At 42.7% G+C, this 19,285-nt stretch overlaps 1 protein-coding gene across 1 annotated transcript in view; it reads left to right on the top strand.

Annotated features, from left to right (window-relative positions):
• TMEM164 (transmembrane protein 164) overlaps positions 1 to 17,862 on the top strand; it is an 86,645-nt gene extending 68,783 nt beyond the window's left edge. Inside the window, exons 4-6 of the mRNA XM_069747133.1 lie at positions 11,035 to 11,113; positions 13,676 to 13,776; positions 15,501 to 17,862. Of these exons, the coding sequence (XP_069603234.1) occupies positions 11,035 to 11,113; positions 13,676 to 13,776; positions 15,501 to 15,707 (387 nt within the window). The 3' untranslated portion in view covers positions 15,708 to 17,862. The remainder of the gene's footprint in view (positions 1 to 11,034; positions 11,114 to 13,675; positions 13,777 to 15,500) is intronic.
• Positions 17,863 to 19,285: the final 1,423 nt, after the last annotated feature.

Here is a 19,285-nt window from a genome sequence, read left to right as displayed (position 1 = left end):
AGCTCAAAAACTGGCTCTTTACAACTGATGACCGTTCCTCTCTAAGAGAAGCTTTCATAAAATAAGCACATGATTAAATAACCATACAATGAAAGTATATGAATCCTTGTAACGGAGACGTGACTTGGAAAAGCTGCAGCTTCAATTTCCAGGAGCCTTTAGTTCTGGAGTTCTTCTTTCTAGAATGCAAATTCTGTAAATCTTCAGTCTGCAAAAAAATTCCTATAGTGTTAACGGAGAGGGAGGAGGGAGATGCAGCTTCCCATGGAAGAATGGAGGAGGAGCAATAAGGAGGTGACATCTGATTGGATAAGGGTGCACAGCACATCAGGAAAAGCCCGCCCATTCATCAAGCATGGAGTGAAGAAAATGTGCCTTTCTAGAGACCAGCATTGGAAGCAAATTACCCAAATTCCTATAATTTACAGCTTCAGACTAAGATGTTTTTCATGTTTTGCTTTAGTAAAAATTTTACGCTTTAAAATGAGCTGTCGAGAAGCCGTCCAGTGACCGTGCTCTTTTCTCATTTATTGTATTGCTGTTTGGCATTTACCTGAGCGCTTTGTTAGGATTTGTCAGGATCTGCAGACATGCATGTTTGAGGTGCGCTACTGATACTGGAAGATGTGTTAATGATTTCATATTTGATTAGGACACGAGCTCATCATCGTTTCCCGCAATCCCCGTGTTTGTCAGGAAGCCTGGTTATTGATCCGATGTGTCTACTGAAGTTTATAGTCAGATTTTTTTTTATTTTTTCTCGTTTTAATTTTTTAACACAACCCTTTAATAAAAAAAATAAACACTGTGGGCACACGCCCTAAAGTATAAAGCACTGACAATTTGTAACCACATAAGATCTCGATGAAAGTGCTGCACCTGACCAAAATCCGAGCAGGAAATGACCTCTGATTGTTTCAGTAGTGCAGTCTCAGGCTATGTGCACACGTAGAATGGTCCACTATGGATTTTTCTGCAGCGGATTTGATAAATCCGCAGGGCAAAAACACCGCGTTTTTTCTGCGGATTTATAGCGGATTTACCCCGCTGTTTATGTGCGGTTTTACACCTGCGGTTTTCTGTTATGGAGCAGGTGTAAAACCGCTGCGGATTCCACACAAAGATTTGACATGCTGCAGAATGTAAACCACTGCGTTTCCACGCGTTTTTTTCCGCAGCATTGGCACAGCGTTTTCGGTTTCCCATAGGTTTACATTGTACTGTAACTCGCGGGAAACTGCTGCGGACCCGCAGCAAAATCCGCATCGTGTGCACATAGCCTTAGGCTTCAAGCAGTAAACATAATGACAGATCCTAAGGAATACGTTCCTTATGACCTGTTCTGTAGGTCACCTGTAATGTAAGGCTGAGGCAGAATAGGGAGGCCGGTGTAACCTCTTAGAGGCCTGCAATCTGCAGTTCTACTAAAGTGATGCGTCACACAGCGCACCTTCTTCAGGGCTGGTGAATAAGTTCCTCTGTATGTCATGCCACCTATTCCCCAGGTTTTACTTGATCAGATCACTTCATTTGTTATCAGTTAACTCTTTCACCACAAGCTCTCCCCTGAAATGTGTCCCACTAGAAGTCTCTCTACAAGGGAAATGTGAATCTCACACAGAATGAGCCCCATATATTGCTCCATACAGTATGGTGGGCACTACTGGTGCTCCATACAGAATAATGAGCCCCATATATTGCTTCTTACAGTATTAAGTGACATAGTAACATAGTTAGGCCGAAAAAAGACATTTGTCTATCCAGTTCAGCCTATATTCCATCATAATAAATCCCCAGATCTACGTCCTTCTACAGAACCTAATAATTGTATGATACAATATTGTTCTGCTCCAGGAAGACATCCAGGCCTCTCTTGAACCCCTCGACTGAGTTCGCCAAGTGCACCACATAGTACTCCACACAGTACAATGAACCCTATATATTGCTCCATATAGTAGTATGGGCACCACATAGTGCTTCATACAGAATAATGAACCCCACATATTGCTCCATACAGTATGGTGGGTACTACATAGTGCTCCATACGGAACAATGAACCCCATATACTGCTCCATACAGAATAATAGAATGGACCCCATGTAATGCTACACACAGTATAATGAACCCCATATATTGCCACATACAGTATTATGGGCATCAGAACGAGCCCCCCCATATATTGCTTCGTACAGTATAATGGACCCCATATATTGCTCCATACAGTATTATGAGCACCACATAGTTCTCCATACAGAATGAGCCCCCCATATATTGCTCCGTACAGTATTATTGGCACCACATAGTTCTCCATACAGAATGAGCCCCCCATATATTGCTCCATACAGTATAATGGACCCCATATATTGCCCCATACAGTATTATGGGCACCACATAGTGCTCCATACAGAATGAGCCCCATATATTGCTCCATTCATAATAGGCCCCATATATTGCTCCATTCATAATAGACCCCTATAATGCTTCATGCAGAATGGGCCCCATATATTTCTCCAACATAAAAAAAAAAAAAATTAAACACTCACCTCTCCTCTTCTGGCTCTCTGCACTGTGACTGCTCCGAGCAGAGGGTGCACAGTAGTAATGTCATCGGGCTCTCTGACCTGAACCGTCAGTCAGAAGACAAGAAAGATGCTGCAGCTGCGGAGGAACGGGGAAAGGTAAGTATTGCAAGAATTGGGGCCCTGACCAGGCAGAGGGGCGACTCTCGGGTTCTGGCATCGGGCTCCTGGTGGGCACCCTGGCGTCCCGCGACAGTGAGTGGGCTCCCCTGTCTGCTCAGTGCCCTGGCACTTGCCCGGGTGCGGATGCTGGCCCTATATAGGTGTATTTAAAATACTTACCAATTGCCCTCTTCCCCAGTTTCCAGTGCAGCCCCGCTCATCCTGTAACCCACATAATCTAAAATCCTACTATCCAGCTCACACATGGGTTTATATAGATGTAACGTGAGTCTATGGAGCCGGCTTCTGCATCTCATATGGGGCTCATTCAGAATTGCACTTTGGTATATACCGTATCATGGATGTTTTTTTTTTTTTTTTGTTTCATCAGTTTTTCGTGGATGGAAGAAAACCTTTTTTTTTTTTTTTTTTTTTTTTTTTTAACTGTCTCCCATTAAACAGTCTGTGAAAATTAGACCGTGCATAGATGGCACCCTACTACAGTCCATTTTTATTTTTTTATTTTTTTCTCCCCCAGACCTATACACTTGCTTTGGCAATTTTGATCCCTGACCCAGATCAATATAGGATACGTCTCGGTGCTTTTGTCAGGACCACTACATTTCAGTAATCGGATGTGAACATCCTAGTAGACTATCATAGGTTTGATAGTAGATTATCATAGGTTTATTAAACGCTCGTATATGAAAACCGGACGTGTGAATGAAACCACATACTGTGAAAACTGCACCGCCCAACGTAGTAAACAGCGCGAGCGAGCACAGCCTTAGAGCAGTCACATCAACCAGAAGAGGAAAGGAGCAGCGCCGGAAACCAGGGAAGACTGTGATTCTCATACATACTCGTAATTAGGTTTAGTGAGCAAGATATTCTACTGGGAAATCTTTAATCTTGGAGTTTAATTTAAATTTTCTTTTTTTTTTTTTTTTCTTTTCTTTTTTTTTTTTTGCGCTGACTTTGAATTGTAATTTTTAATTGATACCAGTCTGGATGCAAAAAAATTTTGATTACGTTGTATTGCATTTTTTTGGGGAGATACAGCACCTATAAAAACAAGAGTTCGGTGTTTGGATTTGTTTTCTTTAACCCCTTAGCGACCGCCGATACGCCTTTTAACGGCGGCCGCTAAGGGTACTTAAACCACAGCGCCGTTAATTAACGGCGCTGTGGAAAAAGTGAATAGCGCCCCCCAGAGGCCGATTTTCTCTGGGGTCTCGGCTGCCGGGGGTAGCCGAGACCCCAGAGAACATGATTCGGGGGTTTTTTAACCCACCCCGCATTTGCGATCGCCAGTAATTAACCGTTTACCGGCGATCGCAAAAAAAAACAAAAAAAAAAAACGCGATCTCTTTTTAATTTCTCTGTCCTCCGATGTGATCGCACATCGGAGGACAGAGAAAAGGGGTCCCAGGTGGCCCCCCAATACTCACCTAGCTCCCCAGGTGCTCCTCGTGTCTCCCGGTGGGCGCCGCCATCTTCAAAATGGCGGGCGCATGTGCAGTGCGCTCGCCGGCCGGCCCCGCGAGAATCTTTGGGGTCTCGGCTGCCGGGGGTAGCCGAGACCCCAAAGAGCATGATCGGGGTCGGTTTTACCGACCCCTGTTTTGCGATCGACGGTAATTAACTGTTTACCGGCGACCGCAAAAAAAAAAGTAAAGTGTAATTCTCTGTCCTCTGATGTGATCACACATCAGAGGACAGAGAAATAGGGGGATTCGGGGACCCTACAATACTCACCTGTGTCCCTGGATCCTCTTGCTGCTCCTCCTGGCCGCCGGCAGAAGAGAATGGCGGGCGCATGCGCAGTGCGCCCGCCATCGGTCTCCATCTGCCGGCCGGCAGGAGAACAGCAGTTGGGGCTAAAATTAGGGGTAGGGTTGGGGCTAAATTTAGGGTTGGGGCTAAATTTAGGGTTAGGCTTTTTTCACACTTACGTCGGTACGGGGCCGTCGCAATGCGTCGGCCCGACATACCGACGCACGTTGTGAAAATTGTGCACAACGTGGGCAGCAGCTGTAGTTTTTCAACGCATCCGCTGCCCAATCTATGTCCTGGGGAGGAGGGGGCGGAGTTACGGCCACGCATGCGCGGTCAGAAATGGCGGATGCGACGTACAAAAAAACATTTCATTGAACGTTTTTTTGTGCCGACGGTCCGCCAAAACACAACTGATCCAGTGCACGACGGACGCGACGTGTGGCCATCCGTCACGATCCGTCGGCAATGTAAGTCTATGGGCAAAAAACGCATCCTGCGGGCACATTTGCAGGATCCGTTTCTTGTCCAAAACGACGGATTGCGACGGAATGCTAAACGACGCAAGTGTGAAAGTAGCCTTAGGGCTAGGGTTAGGGTTGGGGCTAAAGTTAGGGTTAGATTTGGGATTAGGGTTAGGGTTTGGATTAGGGTTGGTATTAGGGTTAGGGTTGGCATTAGGGTTATGCTTGGGATTGGGGTTAGGTTTGGGATTAGGGTTAAGGTTAGGGTTGTGATTAGGGGTGTATTGGGATTAGGGTTAGGTTTGAGGTTAGGGTTGAGATTAGGATTAGGGGTGTGTTGGATTTAGGGTTTTGATTAGGGTTATGGTTAGGGTTGACATTAGGGTTGTTTTGGGGTAAGGGTTGTGATTATGGTTAGGGTTAGTGATTAGGATTATGGATCAGGTTGGGATTAGGGTTAGGGGTGTGTTGGGGTTAGGGTTGGAGCTAGAATTGGGGGGTTTCCACTGTTTAGGTACATCAGGGGGTCTCCAAACACGACAGCCAATTTTACGCTCAAAAAGTCAAATGGTGCTCCCTCCCTTCTGAGCTCTGCCGTGCGCCCAAACAGTGGGTTACCCCCACATATGGGGCATCAGCGTACTCGGGATAAATTGGACAACAACTTCTGGGGTCCAATTTCTCTTGTTACCCTTGTGAAAATAAAAACTTGGGGGCTACAAAATCTTTTTTGTGGAAAAATATATATATATTTTTTTATGACTCTGCATTATAAACTTCTGTGAAGCACTTGGGCATTCAAAGTTCTCACCACACATCTATATAAGTTCCTTGGGGGGGTCTAGTTTCCAAAACGGGGTCACTTGTGGGGGGTTACTACTGTTTAGGTACATCAGGGGCTCTGCAAACGCAACATAACGCCCACAGACCATTCTATCAAAGTCTGCATTCCAAAACGGCGCTCCTTCCTTCCGAGCTCTGCCGTGCGACCAAACAGTGGTTTACCCCCACATATGGGGTACCAGCATACTCAGGACAAATTGGACAACAACTTCTGGGGTCCAATTTCTCTTGTTACCCTTGTGAAAATAAAAACTTGGGGGCTAAAAAATCTTTTTTGTGGAAAAAAAAAATATTTTTTATTTTCACGACTCTGCATTATAAACTTCTGTGAAGCACTTGGGCATTCAAGGTTCTCACCACACATCTAGATAAGTTCCATGGGGGGTCTAGTTTCCAAAATGGGGTCACTTGTGGGGGATTTCTACTGTTTAGGCACATCAGGGGCTCTCCAAACGAATATTGAAAAAGTAAAACGGCACTCTTTCTCTTCCAAGCTCTGCGGTGCGCCCAAACAGTGGTTTACCCCCACATATTGGGTATCGACGTACTCAGGAGAAATTGCACAACAACTTTAGTGGTCTAATTTCTCCTGTTACCCTTGTGAAAATAAGAATTTGTGGGCGAAAAGATCATTTTTGTGTAAACAAAAGCGATTTTTTTATTTTCACGGCTCTACGTTATAAACTTCTGTGAAGCACTTGGGGGTTCAATGTGCTCGCCACACATCTAGATAAGTTCCTTAAGGGGTCTAGTTTCCAAAATGGTGTCACTTGTGGGGAGTTTCCACTGTTTAGGTACATCAGGGGCTCTCTAAACGTGACATGGCGTCCGATCTCGATTCCAGCCAATTCTGCATTGAAAAAGTCAAACAGCGCTCCTTCACCTCCAAGCTCTGCGGTGCGCCCAAACAGTGGTTTACCCCCACATATGGGGTATTGGCGTATTCAGGAGAAATTGCATAACAAAATTTATGGTTACATTTCTGTTTTTACACTTGTGAAAATAAAAAAAAATGGTTCTGAATTAAGATGTTTGCAAAAAAAAGTTAAATGTTCATTTTTTCCTTCCACATTGTTTCAGTTCCTGTGAAGCACGTAAAGGGTTAATAAACTTCTTGAATGTGGTTTTGAGCACCTTGAGGGGTGTAGTTTTTAGAATGGTGTCACACTTCGTTATTTTCTATCATATAGACCCCTCAAAATGACTTCAAATGTGATGTGGTCCCTAAAAAAAATGGTGTTGTAAAAATGAGAAATTGCTGGTCAACTTTTAACCCTTATAACTCCCTAACAAAAAAAAATTTTGTTTCCAAAATTGTGCTGATGTAAAGTAGACATGTGGGAAATGTTGTTTATTACCGTAACTATTTTTCGTGACATCTCTCTCTGATTTAAGGGCATAAAAATACAAAGTTTGAAAATTGCAAAATTTTAAAAATTTTCGCCATATTTCCGCTTTTTTCATAAATAATCGCAAGTAATATCGAAGAAATGTTACCACTAACATGAAGTACAATATATCACGAAAAAACAATCTCAGAATCAGCGGGATCCGTTGAAGCGTTCCAGAGTTATAACCTCATAAAGTGACAGTGGTCAGAATTGCAAAAATTGGCTCGGTCATTAAGTACCAAATTGGCTGTCACTAAGGGGTTAAGCTACTTTTCCCGTATGTGTAACATTTTTTTACATTTTGACAATTGGCCTTACAGACACAGCGATACTAAATCTCTAAAAAAAAATTATTTTATTGTTGTTTTTTTTTATTTTTTTATTGGTGATGTGAAAAAGTTGAGTGACTTCAGTTTTATTTTTTCTTCATTTTAAAGTTTTATTTCTCTTAAAAAATTTTTTTTTTTGTCTCTCGGGCTGGTTTCACACTTGCGTTGTTGTGCGCTGCGTATGGCAGTATACTTCCTCCGTGAAGCGTTTCCCTGCGTACCTATCTTTAACACTGGGTACACAGGGACATGTGTCGTATGCAGATGTGTCCGCGTGCAGCGATTTGACGTGTGCAGCGACCGCATGGAAACGCCAAGTGTGAAACCAGCTTAAGGTACAAGGAATAATCTCCTGTGAAGCCCCATGTGGGACTGGGCTTTAAAAGAGCACAGAGATGGCAGGGACAGAACCCTGGGTGTCGGTGCAATCCCTCGGCACACCACGGAGGGATGAGCAGTGTGCCGCACCATGGTCACCCCATTAGGATCGTACATAACGGCGTCAACCAAAGCTGGCTGTGACCATGACAAATTCTTATGTCCTATTATGTCCTAGGGAAGCGAGGGGTTGATATGCTGTCTGCTGTGGCTGATTGTGAACTGTCCTCCTATTTAACCAATATCGCTACTTGCTAATATTTTACCATTTAGACATCTGAGTGCATTTAGCAAATTTTTCATAATGCTTTTTTTTCACCTTTTTAAAAAAGATTAATGATCGCATTCCATAAGTGCAGCCTGACTCGGGTAACACAAATATAGGGTGCATTTTTGGGTAAGATGTTTTGATTTTTCTGTAAACGCAATAAGTCTATATAGTTTATTCAGTTGAAGCCAACCTCACTGTTGGAGTGCTGTAAATAGTCCTGGTTGTTATAAAAGGAGAAAACTTAAAACTACACTAATTTCATCTTGGTAGAGAGCACCCAATCTATTGTATAGACATGGGGTGAAAATGACCCTTCTGACTGGCTGCAGTCACCACTAGGGGGAGCACACGAAGTACAGTGTTGTTATTAGAGCTCAATACATACATGTCTGTCTGTCATGGAAACCCGCGTCGCTGACCAACCAGCGACTGGCACAGTCCGGCCGCGAATTCGCCCCTTCCTACTCTTAGTGCCCCCGCCAGTCAGCGCTGACACAGGGTTAATGGCTGCGTTACACCGCGTTATGCTGCGGTGTAACGCTGTCCGTTAACGCTGCTATTAACCCTGTGTGACCAACTTTTTACTATTGATGCTGCCTATGCAGCATCAATAGTAAAAAGATCTGTTACAAATAATAAACAAAATAAAAAATCATTATATTCTCACCTTCCGTCGCCTTTCCCACTGCTCCTCGCGATGCTCTGGTCCATGCATTGCGGTCTCGCGAGATGATGATGTAGCGGTCTCGCGAGACCGCTACGTCATCATCTCGCGAGACCGCAATGCATTCTTGGGACCAGAGCGTCGCGAGGAGCATCGGTAAACGCCTGAGCTGGATCCATGGGCTGACGGAAGGTGAGTATATAACTATTTTTTTTTATTTGAATTATTTTTTTTTTAACAGGGATATGGTGCCCACATTGCTATATACTATGTAGGCTGTGTTATATACTGCATGTGCTATGTTATATACTACGTGGCTGTGCAATATATTACGTGGGCTGTTCAATATATTACGTTGACTGTGCAATATATTACGTGGGCTGGGCAATATATTACGTGTGCTCTATACTACGTGGCTGTGGTATATATTACGTGGCTGGGCAATGTACTACATTGCTGGGCTCTATTCTACGTGGCCTGTTATATACTGCATGGGCTGTGTTATATATTACGTCTCTGTGATATATATTACGTCTCTGCTATATATTACGTGGCTGGGCAATGTATTATGTGGCTGGGCAATGTATTACACGTCTGTGTTATATACTACATGGCCTGTTCTATATTACGTGGCCTGTATTATATACTACGTGGCCTGTGTTATATGCTACTTGGCTATGCTATATTTCTCTGCTGTACCTGTGCATCATGAATCGTGGTATGTGTTAAAAAGGGGGGGCCCACTGAGGCTCTTTCGACCGGGGCCCTCAAAAACCTGGAGCAGGCCCTGGCTTCACTGATTGGTCACACCTGGCCAAGAACAATCAGCGACAGGCGCAGTCGGCGCGTGAATTGCTGCGGAATTTGAACCATGCTTCGCTAATTGGTCGCCCCCGGCCGGCCGAATCCTGTGTATAAATTGCATTATTATGAAAACTTCATAAACTTCATACATATTCTAGAACACCCGATGCCTTAGAATCGGGCCACCATCTAGTATTACTATAAGCTGCGGGGAATGTTAAGAAAAAAGTGTAGGGAAGGGAGGGTGCCAGGAGAGGGCAGATGGTCGGGAGAGGTTGCGGTTTGGCCAACGGACATTTAAAGCAATTGTAACATAGTAACATAGTTAGTAAGGCCGAAAAAAGACATTTGTCCATCCAGTTCAGCCTATATTCCATCATAATAAATACCCAGATCTACGTCCTTCTACAGAACCTAATAATTGTATGATACAATATTGTTCTGCTCCAGGAAGACATCCAGGCCTCTCTTGAACCCCTCGACTGAGTTCGCCATCACCACGTCCTCAGGCAAGCAATTCCAGATTCTCCCTGCCCTAACAGTAAAGAATCCTCTTCTATGTTGGTGGAAAAACCTTCTCTCCTCCAGACGCAAAGAATGCCCCCTTGTGCCCGTCACCTTCCTTGGTATAAACAGATCCTCAGCGAGATATTTGTATTGTCCCCTTATATACTTATACATGGTTATTAGATCGCCCCTCAGTCGTCTTTTTTCTAGACTAAATAATCCTAATTTCGCTAATCTATCTGGGTATTGTAGTTCTCCCATCCCCTTTATTAATTTTGTTGCCCTCCTTTGTACTCTCTCTAGTTCCATTATATCCTTCATGAGCACCGGTGCCCAAAACTGGACACAGTACTCCATGTGCGGTCTAACTAGGGATTTGTACAGAGGCAGTATAATGCTCTCATCATGTGTATCCAGACCTCTTTTAATGCACCCCATGATCCTGTTTGCCTTGGCAGCTGCTGCCTGGCACTGGCTGCTCCAGGTAAGTTGTCAAATAAAATTGTCAAATTTTATTTTGCCTAACTTAAATGTATTTTTAACTAAATACCATTTTTGTAATTGGGTTTAATCACAAATTCTGTCCGATTTTCTTTCGACATCCGGTATGTTGAGCTGTCTACTGCTGGCTGCAACTACAGAACACAATGTTTGAATATGCAGGGAAACAAGAAGCCTGTAAAAGCAAATTGAGGCAACATTTTTAATTAAACCAAATTGCTAAAAATATTTGCATTTAAGTTAATAAAAAATATCTAAAAATGTATAATACACTAGCACCCAAAGAAAATAGGCGGCTTCTAATAACTGCTGGCAGACCACCAAGCCCTGTGTGCTAGCCCGTGGATAGTGATGGCTTCTATATTCCTGCTTCCTCTGTACGGTGTATTGCTATAAGGTGATGACCTTTTCTTGTTCCTTTGCAGTTGCCATTTGAGGTTGAGGTGTATTACCTCCAACACATCCTCCTGTATATTGTACCCATCTACTTACTAAGGAAGGGAGGTAAGTTCTGCGTCTCCATGCTCGCTGCCACCTACTGTATAGAAACAATGTAACAAGGTACAGACACAAAGCATTGTACTCTGCTGCCATCTAGTGTTCATTGGTGGAAGCGCTATTAGTGAATTTCTTTTGCAGCACCTTCATTGTTCACTGTTCTAATACAATTAATATTAATCAGTAGTACGTCACATTTTTTTAATATCTTTTTAGAGAAAAATGCATCTGTCTCTTTGCTGTTTTAAAAGGCAGGTTAAACTATTCGCTTATTTGGGAATTGGGTTATTTGATGCTTTCACAAGTTTATATTCAGTGTATGGGGGAGGAGGAAGCAGCTGCAGAGAGACAGACGTCAATGCTGCTTCTTAGTGTTTTATCTCACAAGCTGCTGGATTTATAGCTGCAGTACTACAACCCCTGGCAAAAATTATGGAATCACCGACCTTGGAGGATGTTCATTCAGTTGTTTAATTTTGTAGAAAAAAAAAAAGCAGATTGCAGATATGGCACAACTAAAGTCATTTCAAATGGCAAATTTCTGGCTTTAAGAAACACTGAAAGAAATCAAGAACAAAAAAGTGGTAGTCAGTAATGGTTACTTTTTTTTAACCAATCATAGGGGGAAAATTATGGAGCCACTCAATTGAGGAAAAAATTATGGAATCATGAAAAACACAAAAAAACACTCCAAAACATCACTAGTATTTTGTTGCACCACCTCTGGCTTTTATAACAGCGTGCAGTCTCTGAGGCATGGACTTAATGAGTGTCAAGCAGTACTCTTCATCAATCTGGCTCCAACTTTCTCTGATTGCTGTTGCCAGATCAGCTTTGCAGGTTGGAGTCTTGTCATGGACCATTATCTTCAACCTCCACCAAAGATTTTCAATTGGATTGAGATCCGGACTATTTGCAGGCCATGACATTGACCTTATATGTCTTTTTTTTTTTTTTTTTTCAAGGAATGTATTCACAGCTTTTGCTCTACGGCAGGATGCATTATCATCTTGAAAAATGATTTCATCATCTCCAAACATCTTTCAATTGATGGGATAAGAAAAGTGTCCAAAATATCGGCATAATCTTGTGCATTTATTGAAGATGTAATGACAGCCATCTCCCCAGTACCTTTACCTGACATGCAGCCCCATATCATCAATGACTGTGGAAATTTGCATGTTCTTCAGGCAGTCATCTTTATCAATCTCATTGGAACGGCATCAAACAAAAGTTCCAGCATCATCACCTTGCTCAATGCAGATTCGTGATTCATCACTGAATGACTTTCATCCAGTCATCCACAGTCCACGATTGTTTTTCCTTAGCCCATTGTAACCTTGTTTTTTTCTGTTTAGGTGTTAATGATGGCTTTCGTTTAGCTTTTCTCTATGTAAATCCCATTTCCTTTAGACGGTTTCTTACAGTTCGGTCGCAGATGTTGACTCCAGTTTCCACCCATTCGTTCCTCGTTTGTTTTGTTGTGCATTTCCTGTTTTGGAGACATATTGCTTTAAGTTTTCAGTCTTGACACTTTGATATCTTCCTTGGTCTACCAGTATGTTTGCCTTTAACAACCTTCCCATGTTGTTTGTATTTGGTCCAGATTTTAGACACAGCTGACTGTGAACAACCAACATCTTTTGCAACATTGCGTGATTATTTACCCTCTTTTAAAAGTTTAATAATCCTCTCCTTTGTTTCAATTGGCATCTTTCGTGTTGGAGCCATGATTCATGTCAGTCCACTTGGTGCAACAGCTCTCCAAGGTGTGATTGCTCCTATTTAGATGCAGACTAACGAGCAGATCTAACTTGATTCAGGTGTTATTTTTGGGTATGAAAATTTACAGGGTGATTCCATAATTTTTTCCTCAGAATTGAGTGACTCCATAATTTTTCCCCTATGCTTGGCTAAAAAAAGTAACCATTACTGACTACCACATTATTTGTTCTTGATTTCTTTTAGTGTTTCTTAAAACCAGAAAGTTGCCATTTGAAATGACTTTAGTTTTGTGCCATGTCTGCGATCTGATTTATATATTTTTTCCTACAAAACTAAACAACTGAATGAACATCCTCCAAGTTCGGTGATAATTTTTGCTAAGGGTTGTATATACTGTGTCTGAAAGTGTTAGAGGGGAGCAGTATCTACCCCTGTGTGTACCGTGTATAATAGACCTAGGTATCCAAAATAAAATATTATATGCAACAATCATTGATAGTAAAGGGTTTTCAGTTCCCAGGCATTGTACATATGTAAAAGGTGCACACATTACATATGAGACATAATGTAAGACAGGAAACAAGTAGACTAAACCTGACTACATGGGTGCTGGAGATGCAGAAGGCCCTGCCCACGAGGCTCACAATCTACAGCAGGGGTGTCAAACTGCATTCCTCAAGGGCTGCAAACAGGTCATGTTTTCAGGATTTCCTTGTACTGGCTGCAGGATTATTACAGCTTCCTAACTCTTTTGGAAAGAAGCGGTTACTTTTGATTTTGCCTTTTTTTTTAAATATTTTTCATAGTCTAATCATTTGCATCCTTTCATACTTGATTTTGCAGGCACCTACACTCCAGAGCCACTTGGTAACTTTTGGTGGTCGATTTTATCAACTGGACTGATGTTTTTCTACCATTTTAGCTTTTTACAGATCCTAGGCATGGTAAGTACAAAGAATCAGTGAAAGGAAAAGTAGTGGTGCTGTAACCGAAGGGTCTTCACACTTTTCTATAATGAGCATTAGATTTAGCATTGGTAATGTGCACGGATTATTGCTTGTGTATATGATTGCGATTATCTACTTCTGGGCATTGAAATTGCAACACGACAAAAGGAATACTAGTGAAATTATGGACATTTCACGATTGATAGACATGTTAATGACATTCAAATAATAAAGAGCAAAGTATATTTTTGAAACATTTAGGCCACATTCACACGTTCCTTTTTATCCTTCGGGTTCTCCCGCAGCGGATTTGATAAATCTGCAGGGCAAACCCGCTGCGGTTATCCCTGCAGATTTATCGCGGTTTGTCCTGCGGGTTCCGTTGCGGGATTTACCCCTACTATTGATGCAGCAATATGCAGCATCAATAGTAGTGTTAAAAATAATAAAATCATGATATACTCACCCTCTGACGTCCCGATCTCCTCGGCGCTGCAGGCGGCGGTCCGGTTCCAAAGATGCTGTGCGACCAGGACCTTCGGTGACGTCACGGTCATGTGACCGCGACGTCACTGAAGGTCCTGGTCGCATAGCAAACCTGAGACCGGACGGCCGCGTGCAGCGCTGAGGCTTCAGAGGGTGAGTATATCATGATTTTTTATTTTAATTTTTTTTTTTTTTAATACAAATTTGTTTCCCGGGGCCTGGAGGAGAGTCTCCTCTCCTCCACCCTGGGTATAACCCGCACATTATCCGCATTACTTCCCGCATGGTGGGCACAGCCCCATGCGGGAAATAAGCGGATCAATGCATTTCTATGGGTGCAGAATCGCTGCGATTCTGCACAAAGAAGTGACATGGTCCTTCTTTTTTTCCGCAGCAATTCTGCGCGGTTTTTTTCGGGTTTTTCCGCATCATGTGCACTGCGGTTTCTGTTTTCCATAGGGTAACATTGTACTGTACCCTGCATGGAAAACAGCTGCGGACCCGCAGCGGCAAAATCGCCGCGGTTCCGCAGTAAAAACCGCATAGTGTGAACATGGCCTTATGGAGTACGAGCACCAGGCACACACAGCTCTGCACTTAAAGCCTTGGCTGCTATTAATGAGGTTATTAATGGTTGTCTGAGGAATGTTCTGCCTCGCTGAATTTACTTGGGCTCGAGAATAATCATCAAGAGCCTCTGCTGAAGGCTCTCTGCAGATCAATGATGTCCCAGGCGTGCTCAATGGGACACAAGACCGGAGACGCTGCAGGCCATGGTGGCATGTTTAGGGCTTCTCACAGCAACACGGGCAACAGAGTATGGCTTTGTTGTGTTGAAAAATGGTTCCTGCGACACTTTGGAGAAATGGTTCCATGATTTATTCATTCTATACTGCAAGGGAAATCAGACATCACATACTGGGCCTAAGGCATCAAACAGGATCTACATAAACCATCAGAAGGTGCTTACATGGCATTGGACCACAGCTGATGACTGAATTGAGATGTTTTTAAAACTTTGTTCCCGATTTTTCATAATTTGCATATCAATATATGTATCCATCCTGTGATTTCCAGATTTCCATGACGTTTCCTTCTTGGTGCTGCAATTTCAGTTTTCCGCAGTCGATATACAGATAGATGAACTGTACTTGTGATAATATATATTATGTTTTATAAGGGGGGATTACAGGTTTCTGGATGGATTCACATGTTTCCATGTGTTCTCTCATTAGATGACAGAGGTGAACTTGAACAACATGCTGTGCCCGGCCATCTCCGATCCCTTCTATGGGCCATGGTATCGCATCTGGGCCTCGGGGCATCAAACGCTCATGACCATGATCCACGGGAAGCTGATAGTGGCACTGTTCTCACCTGGTCTACCGGGATATAAATTCCTAATGGAGCTGATTTCCTTTTCTGGAAAGAAAGTGGATTAAACGGTCACTTCTGGATGAATCGTTCTTAGCCTCTTTACAGCCAAAATAAGCAGTTGGAGGTTAAAGGGCTACCAGCACTTTGATTAAACAGTGTTAAAGACTTCCAATCTCAGAAACAAGTGACCTTACAGAACGGACCATAGTGGCCAACTCCTTTTTTATTTTATTTTTTTGTAATTTTTCAATTTTTTGCTTTTGCTGCCCTTTGAGCCAAAAGGCTTTTTTTCTCCCAAGGAGCCCAAGAGTTAAAACCTGAGCATTATGGCGGCTGAATCTCTTTTGCACAGGGAACTTAGCTGTTTTTTGTGTGTTATTCCGAGTCTGTTACAAGATTTAATTATTTTATTTATACATTTTTATAGGATTTTTTTTTTTCTTTTAGCATGGCCAGACAGGTGCCGGTGCCCCCTACCATGTGTCGGATTACTACCACTCTCTGGCTTGATGAAGGGTCATCTAAATGGCCATCATGCGGGAGGCTAAATTACCAGAAGATTAACCTCAGTCTTATTATAATAACACCTCAGTCCATAATATTGGAATAACTTCAAAGCTAAAATATAAAATATTCCATGGTTTTACTGGTTACATAATGCAAAAATATACCTCTCCTAACTGTGCATATCACATTCCTGATGTACTAGCACTGCCAGGCAATATATAAAATATATATAACTTGCGTCCATGATCGGTAAAACCAACCTTGCTACATCTTTACATAGTCAGGTAGCAGTAGTAGTTTCCCATCACTGAAGTTAGGACTAATTAGTTGGATATGCCATAAATGTATGGTTGGTGGGGGGCTGCTAATATAATGGCGGCTGCAGAGCTATTCTTTCTGCCTTTAGTCACCTTGTGTTTTTGTCAGCTGTGGCAGTCTATCCTTGGAAGATCATCCAAGATCATCCCATAATGGACCAAACTAATCTCTCCTCTGAGCGCCGAGATCCTCTGAGCTCTGCATCTTCTTTTTCTTAGCCATGATTTGGTGTCCCTGCCATTATACAGACCAATCATCTAAACGATATGTTCTAAATGTAAGTGGTGGGAAAATGTCTTTAATTTAGTAATCCTCACCGGGATTATGTGGTGTGATGCCCACCATGTACCTGCAGTCTGTAGGGGGAGTTATACAACACCAAGGGCCTTTCATTCATGGTGAGCATGGTTCCACCTGGTGATCCCTCTCTGCGCTTCACCTGCCATTGGAATAAGGGATAACACCGTATCCTTTAAGTCCATTCCCTTTACTTTGGTCAGACTGGTCAACCATCTAATGTGTGTGTCTCCCCTGATGGCCAATGGAGACGGAGAGAGAAATCCGCAGTTGGATTTGAACATGCTCAATCCTCTTTCTCCCGGGACATAAGCTCCCACCAGAAGTATAAGCCAAGACGATGCAGAAGTGGAGTTCTCATGTGTGGTGCCAGCCTTACACCACAAGACCCATTCACATCATCTCTCACAGCAGTATGACTTTGTACATGAGTAGTATTTGTTCAGGGGGATTACATACCCTTATTGCCGTCTTAGCTGAGATGCTGAGGTGTCCATACCTGGGTATGTAATCCTTCCAGTCCAAATTTAAGAAGTCTTTATGGCTGCCACCCTTGTTTGCATTCATTTCTCATCCAAAAGAATATTCTCCGACCTCATGTAGTAAACGTGTTCTCGGGTCCTCGGTCTGTGTAGACCGCATGTGCCATAAACTAGCAGTGTGTCCACTTCACATTCCGTACACCCGGTCACTGGTCCCAGCATTAAAGTGGTTGTCAGGGTCTAATGAATCTATGTGTAGGATGAATGAGGGATAAATTGCAGTACCCAGGAGTGGCCACTAACGATATAAACAGTGGGGGTGCTGGGGTCCGGGTCCCCACCGATCTCCTGGTAAGACCCATATAGTGGATGAGTCTTCAATGTGTCAATCTCGGATAACACCTTAAAGGGGATTCCCATGTTCTTTACTATATTTTTACCCTTCTGTGAGATGTGTGCCGTCTATGTACATTCACACATTATAGTATAGATACACATACGGGCCAGTAGTGCCGACTGCAGAGCATCACATCATGTTATGTCCTGTATCACTCATGTATTTGTCTTTGCCAAATATTGTTTTGTAGAAGTTTTAGTAAAGCATTTATAACCTCTACATGAATGAAATTCTCTATTTGTACACACTCCTATCATCATTTCCTTATTATGAATTATCGTAATTTGCCGTTAAGTCCCTCTTGGTTCTAAGAGAACATTATTTAACTGTAGTTTAATAATTTAGAAACCCCTAAAGAATTGGTTATGATATTGCAAACTATTGATGGAGAAGCTGCGGGTATTGTTGTATCTTCATTACAAAGTCTTGATTTTCTGAGCATAGCTCTCTGTAGTCCTTTTACTTCCTCATTTTTGTAAACTTATTCATACAAATGCCACCTGTTAGTCCTGCCGACCGCCTTTTTCTAATTGACTAATGGGAAGTTCTCTTTGTTGCCCATGTTGTAGATACAGTGAAGCTGCCCCTGGCACTGTTCCTACCAGCCTGTTATAACACCTTACACTCCCCCGTAAAGGCTGCTGTAATCACAGGACATTATCATTTAGCCTACTCACTCCACAACGGCTTGTATTTACATATGTAGGTAACAAAATCAAGTTATTTTTATTATTTGTTTTAACCTTTTTTCTCCACGTATGTAATTTGCTCCAGCAATAGGGAGGAAGTAAAGTGCTATAATAATTAGTTCTCCTATGCCGCATATTGGAATGGATGCAGCCTGCAAATGACTGCTGCTAATAAACATGGGACATTCATTAGTATAATTCCATAGTGGAAACACATCCAGGAGAATTGTTGGTGGATCACCGGAGGCATGCTTTAATGTGCATGTATGCATTAATCCATCTGATCTCCTCCTTCTCTAGTCTTTTCACAATGCCACTGTCTTACTAGCCTGGTATGGACGTACTTAAATAGGAAATATGAAGGAAAGATCGCCGGCTCACACGGAGCTCAGATGCATGGACTCTGACTCTAAAGCGGCCTCGTCCACAGCAGAAGAATAAATGTTTGGCGCTCAAACATGGACAACCCCCCCCCACCCGACCCCCACCCACCCCCCCCAAAAAAAACCCCACCTTTTCACAAAATTCAATAACACCCAACACATGGAGACAGAAAAATGCTTACTGACGCATTTCGAACACATCAGGAATCTTTGTGCTACAACTAAGAATTAGTGATGAGCGAGTATACTCGTTGCTTGAGTTTTCCCGAAAATACTCATGTGGTCTCCGAGTATTTGTGAGTGCTCGGAGATTTATTTTTTGTCGACACAGCTGCATGATTTGCAGCTGCTGGACAGCCTGAACACATAGGGATTGCCTGGTTGTTAGGGAATCCTCATATGTATTCAGGTTGTCTAGCAGCCGCAAATCATGCAGCTGCGTGGACAAAGACAAAATCTCCGAGCACTCACAAATACTCGGAGACCACCCGAGCAATGAGTATACTCTCATCACTACCAAGAAGGTGTTTGAAACCCATCAGTAAGCATTTTTCTCGGTCTCCATGTTTT

This window comes from Ranitomeya imitator, chromosome 2 (genome assembly GCF_032444005.1).
Source record: "Ranitomeya imitator isolate aRanImi1 chromosome 2, aRanImi1.pri, whole genome shotgun sequence".
In the NCBI taxonomy this organism is placed as follows: domain Eukaryota; kingdom Metazoa; phylum Chordata; class Amphibia; order Anura; family Dendrobatidae; genus Ranitomeya; species Ranitomeya imitator.
Note: the sequence above shows the minus strand (reverse complement) of the source record. Positions and strands in the feature narration are given on the sequence as shown.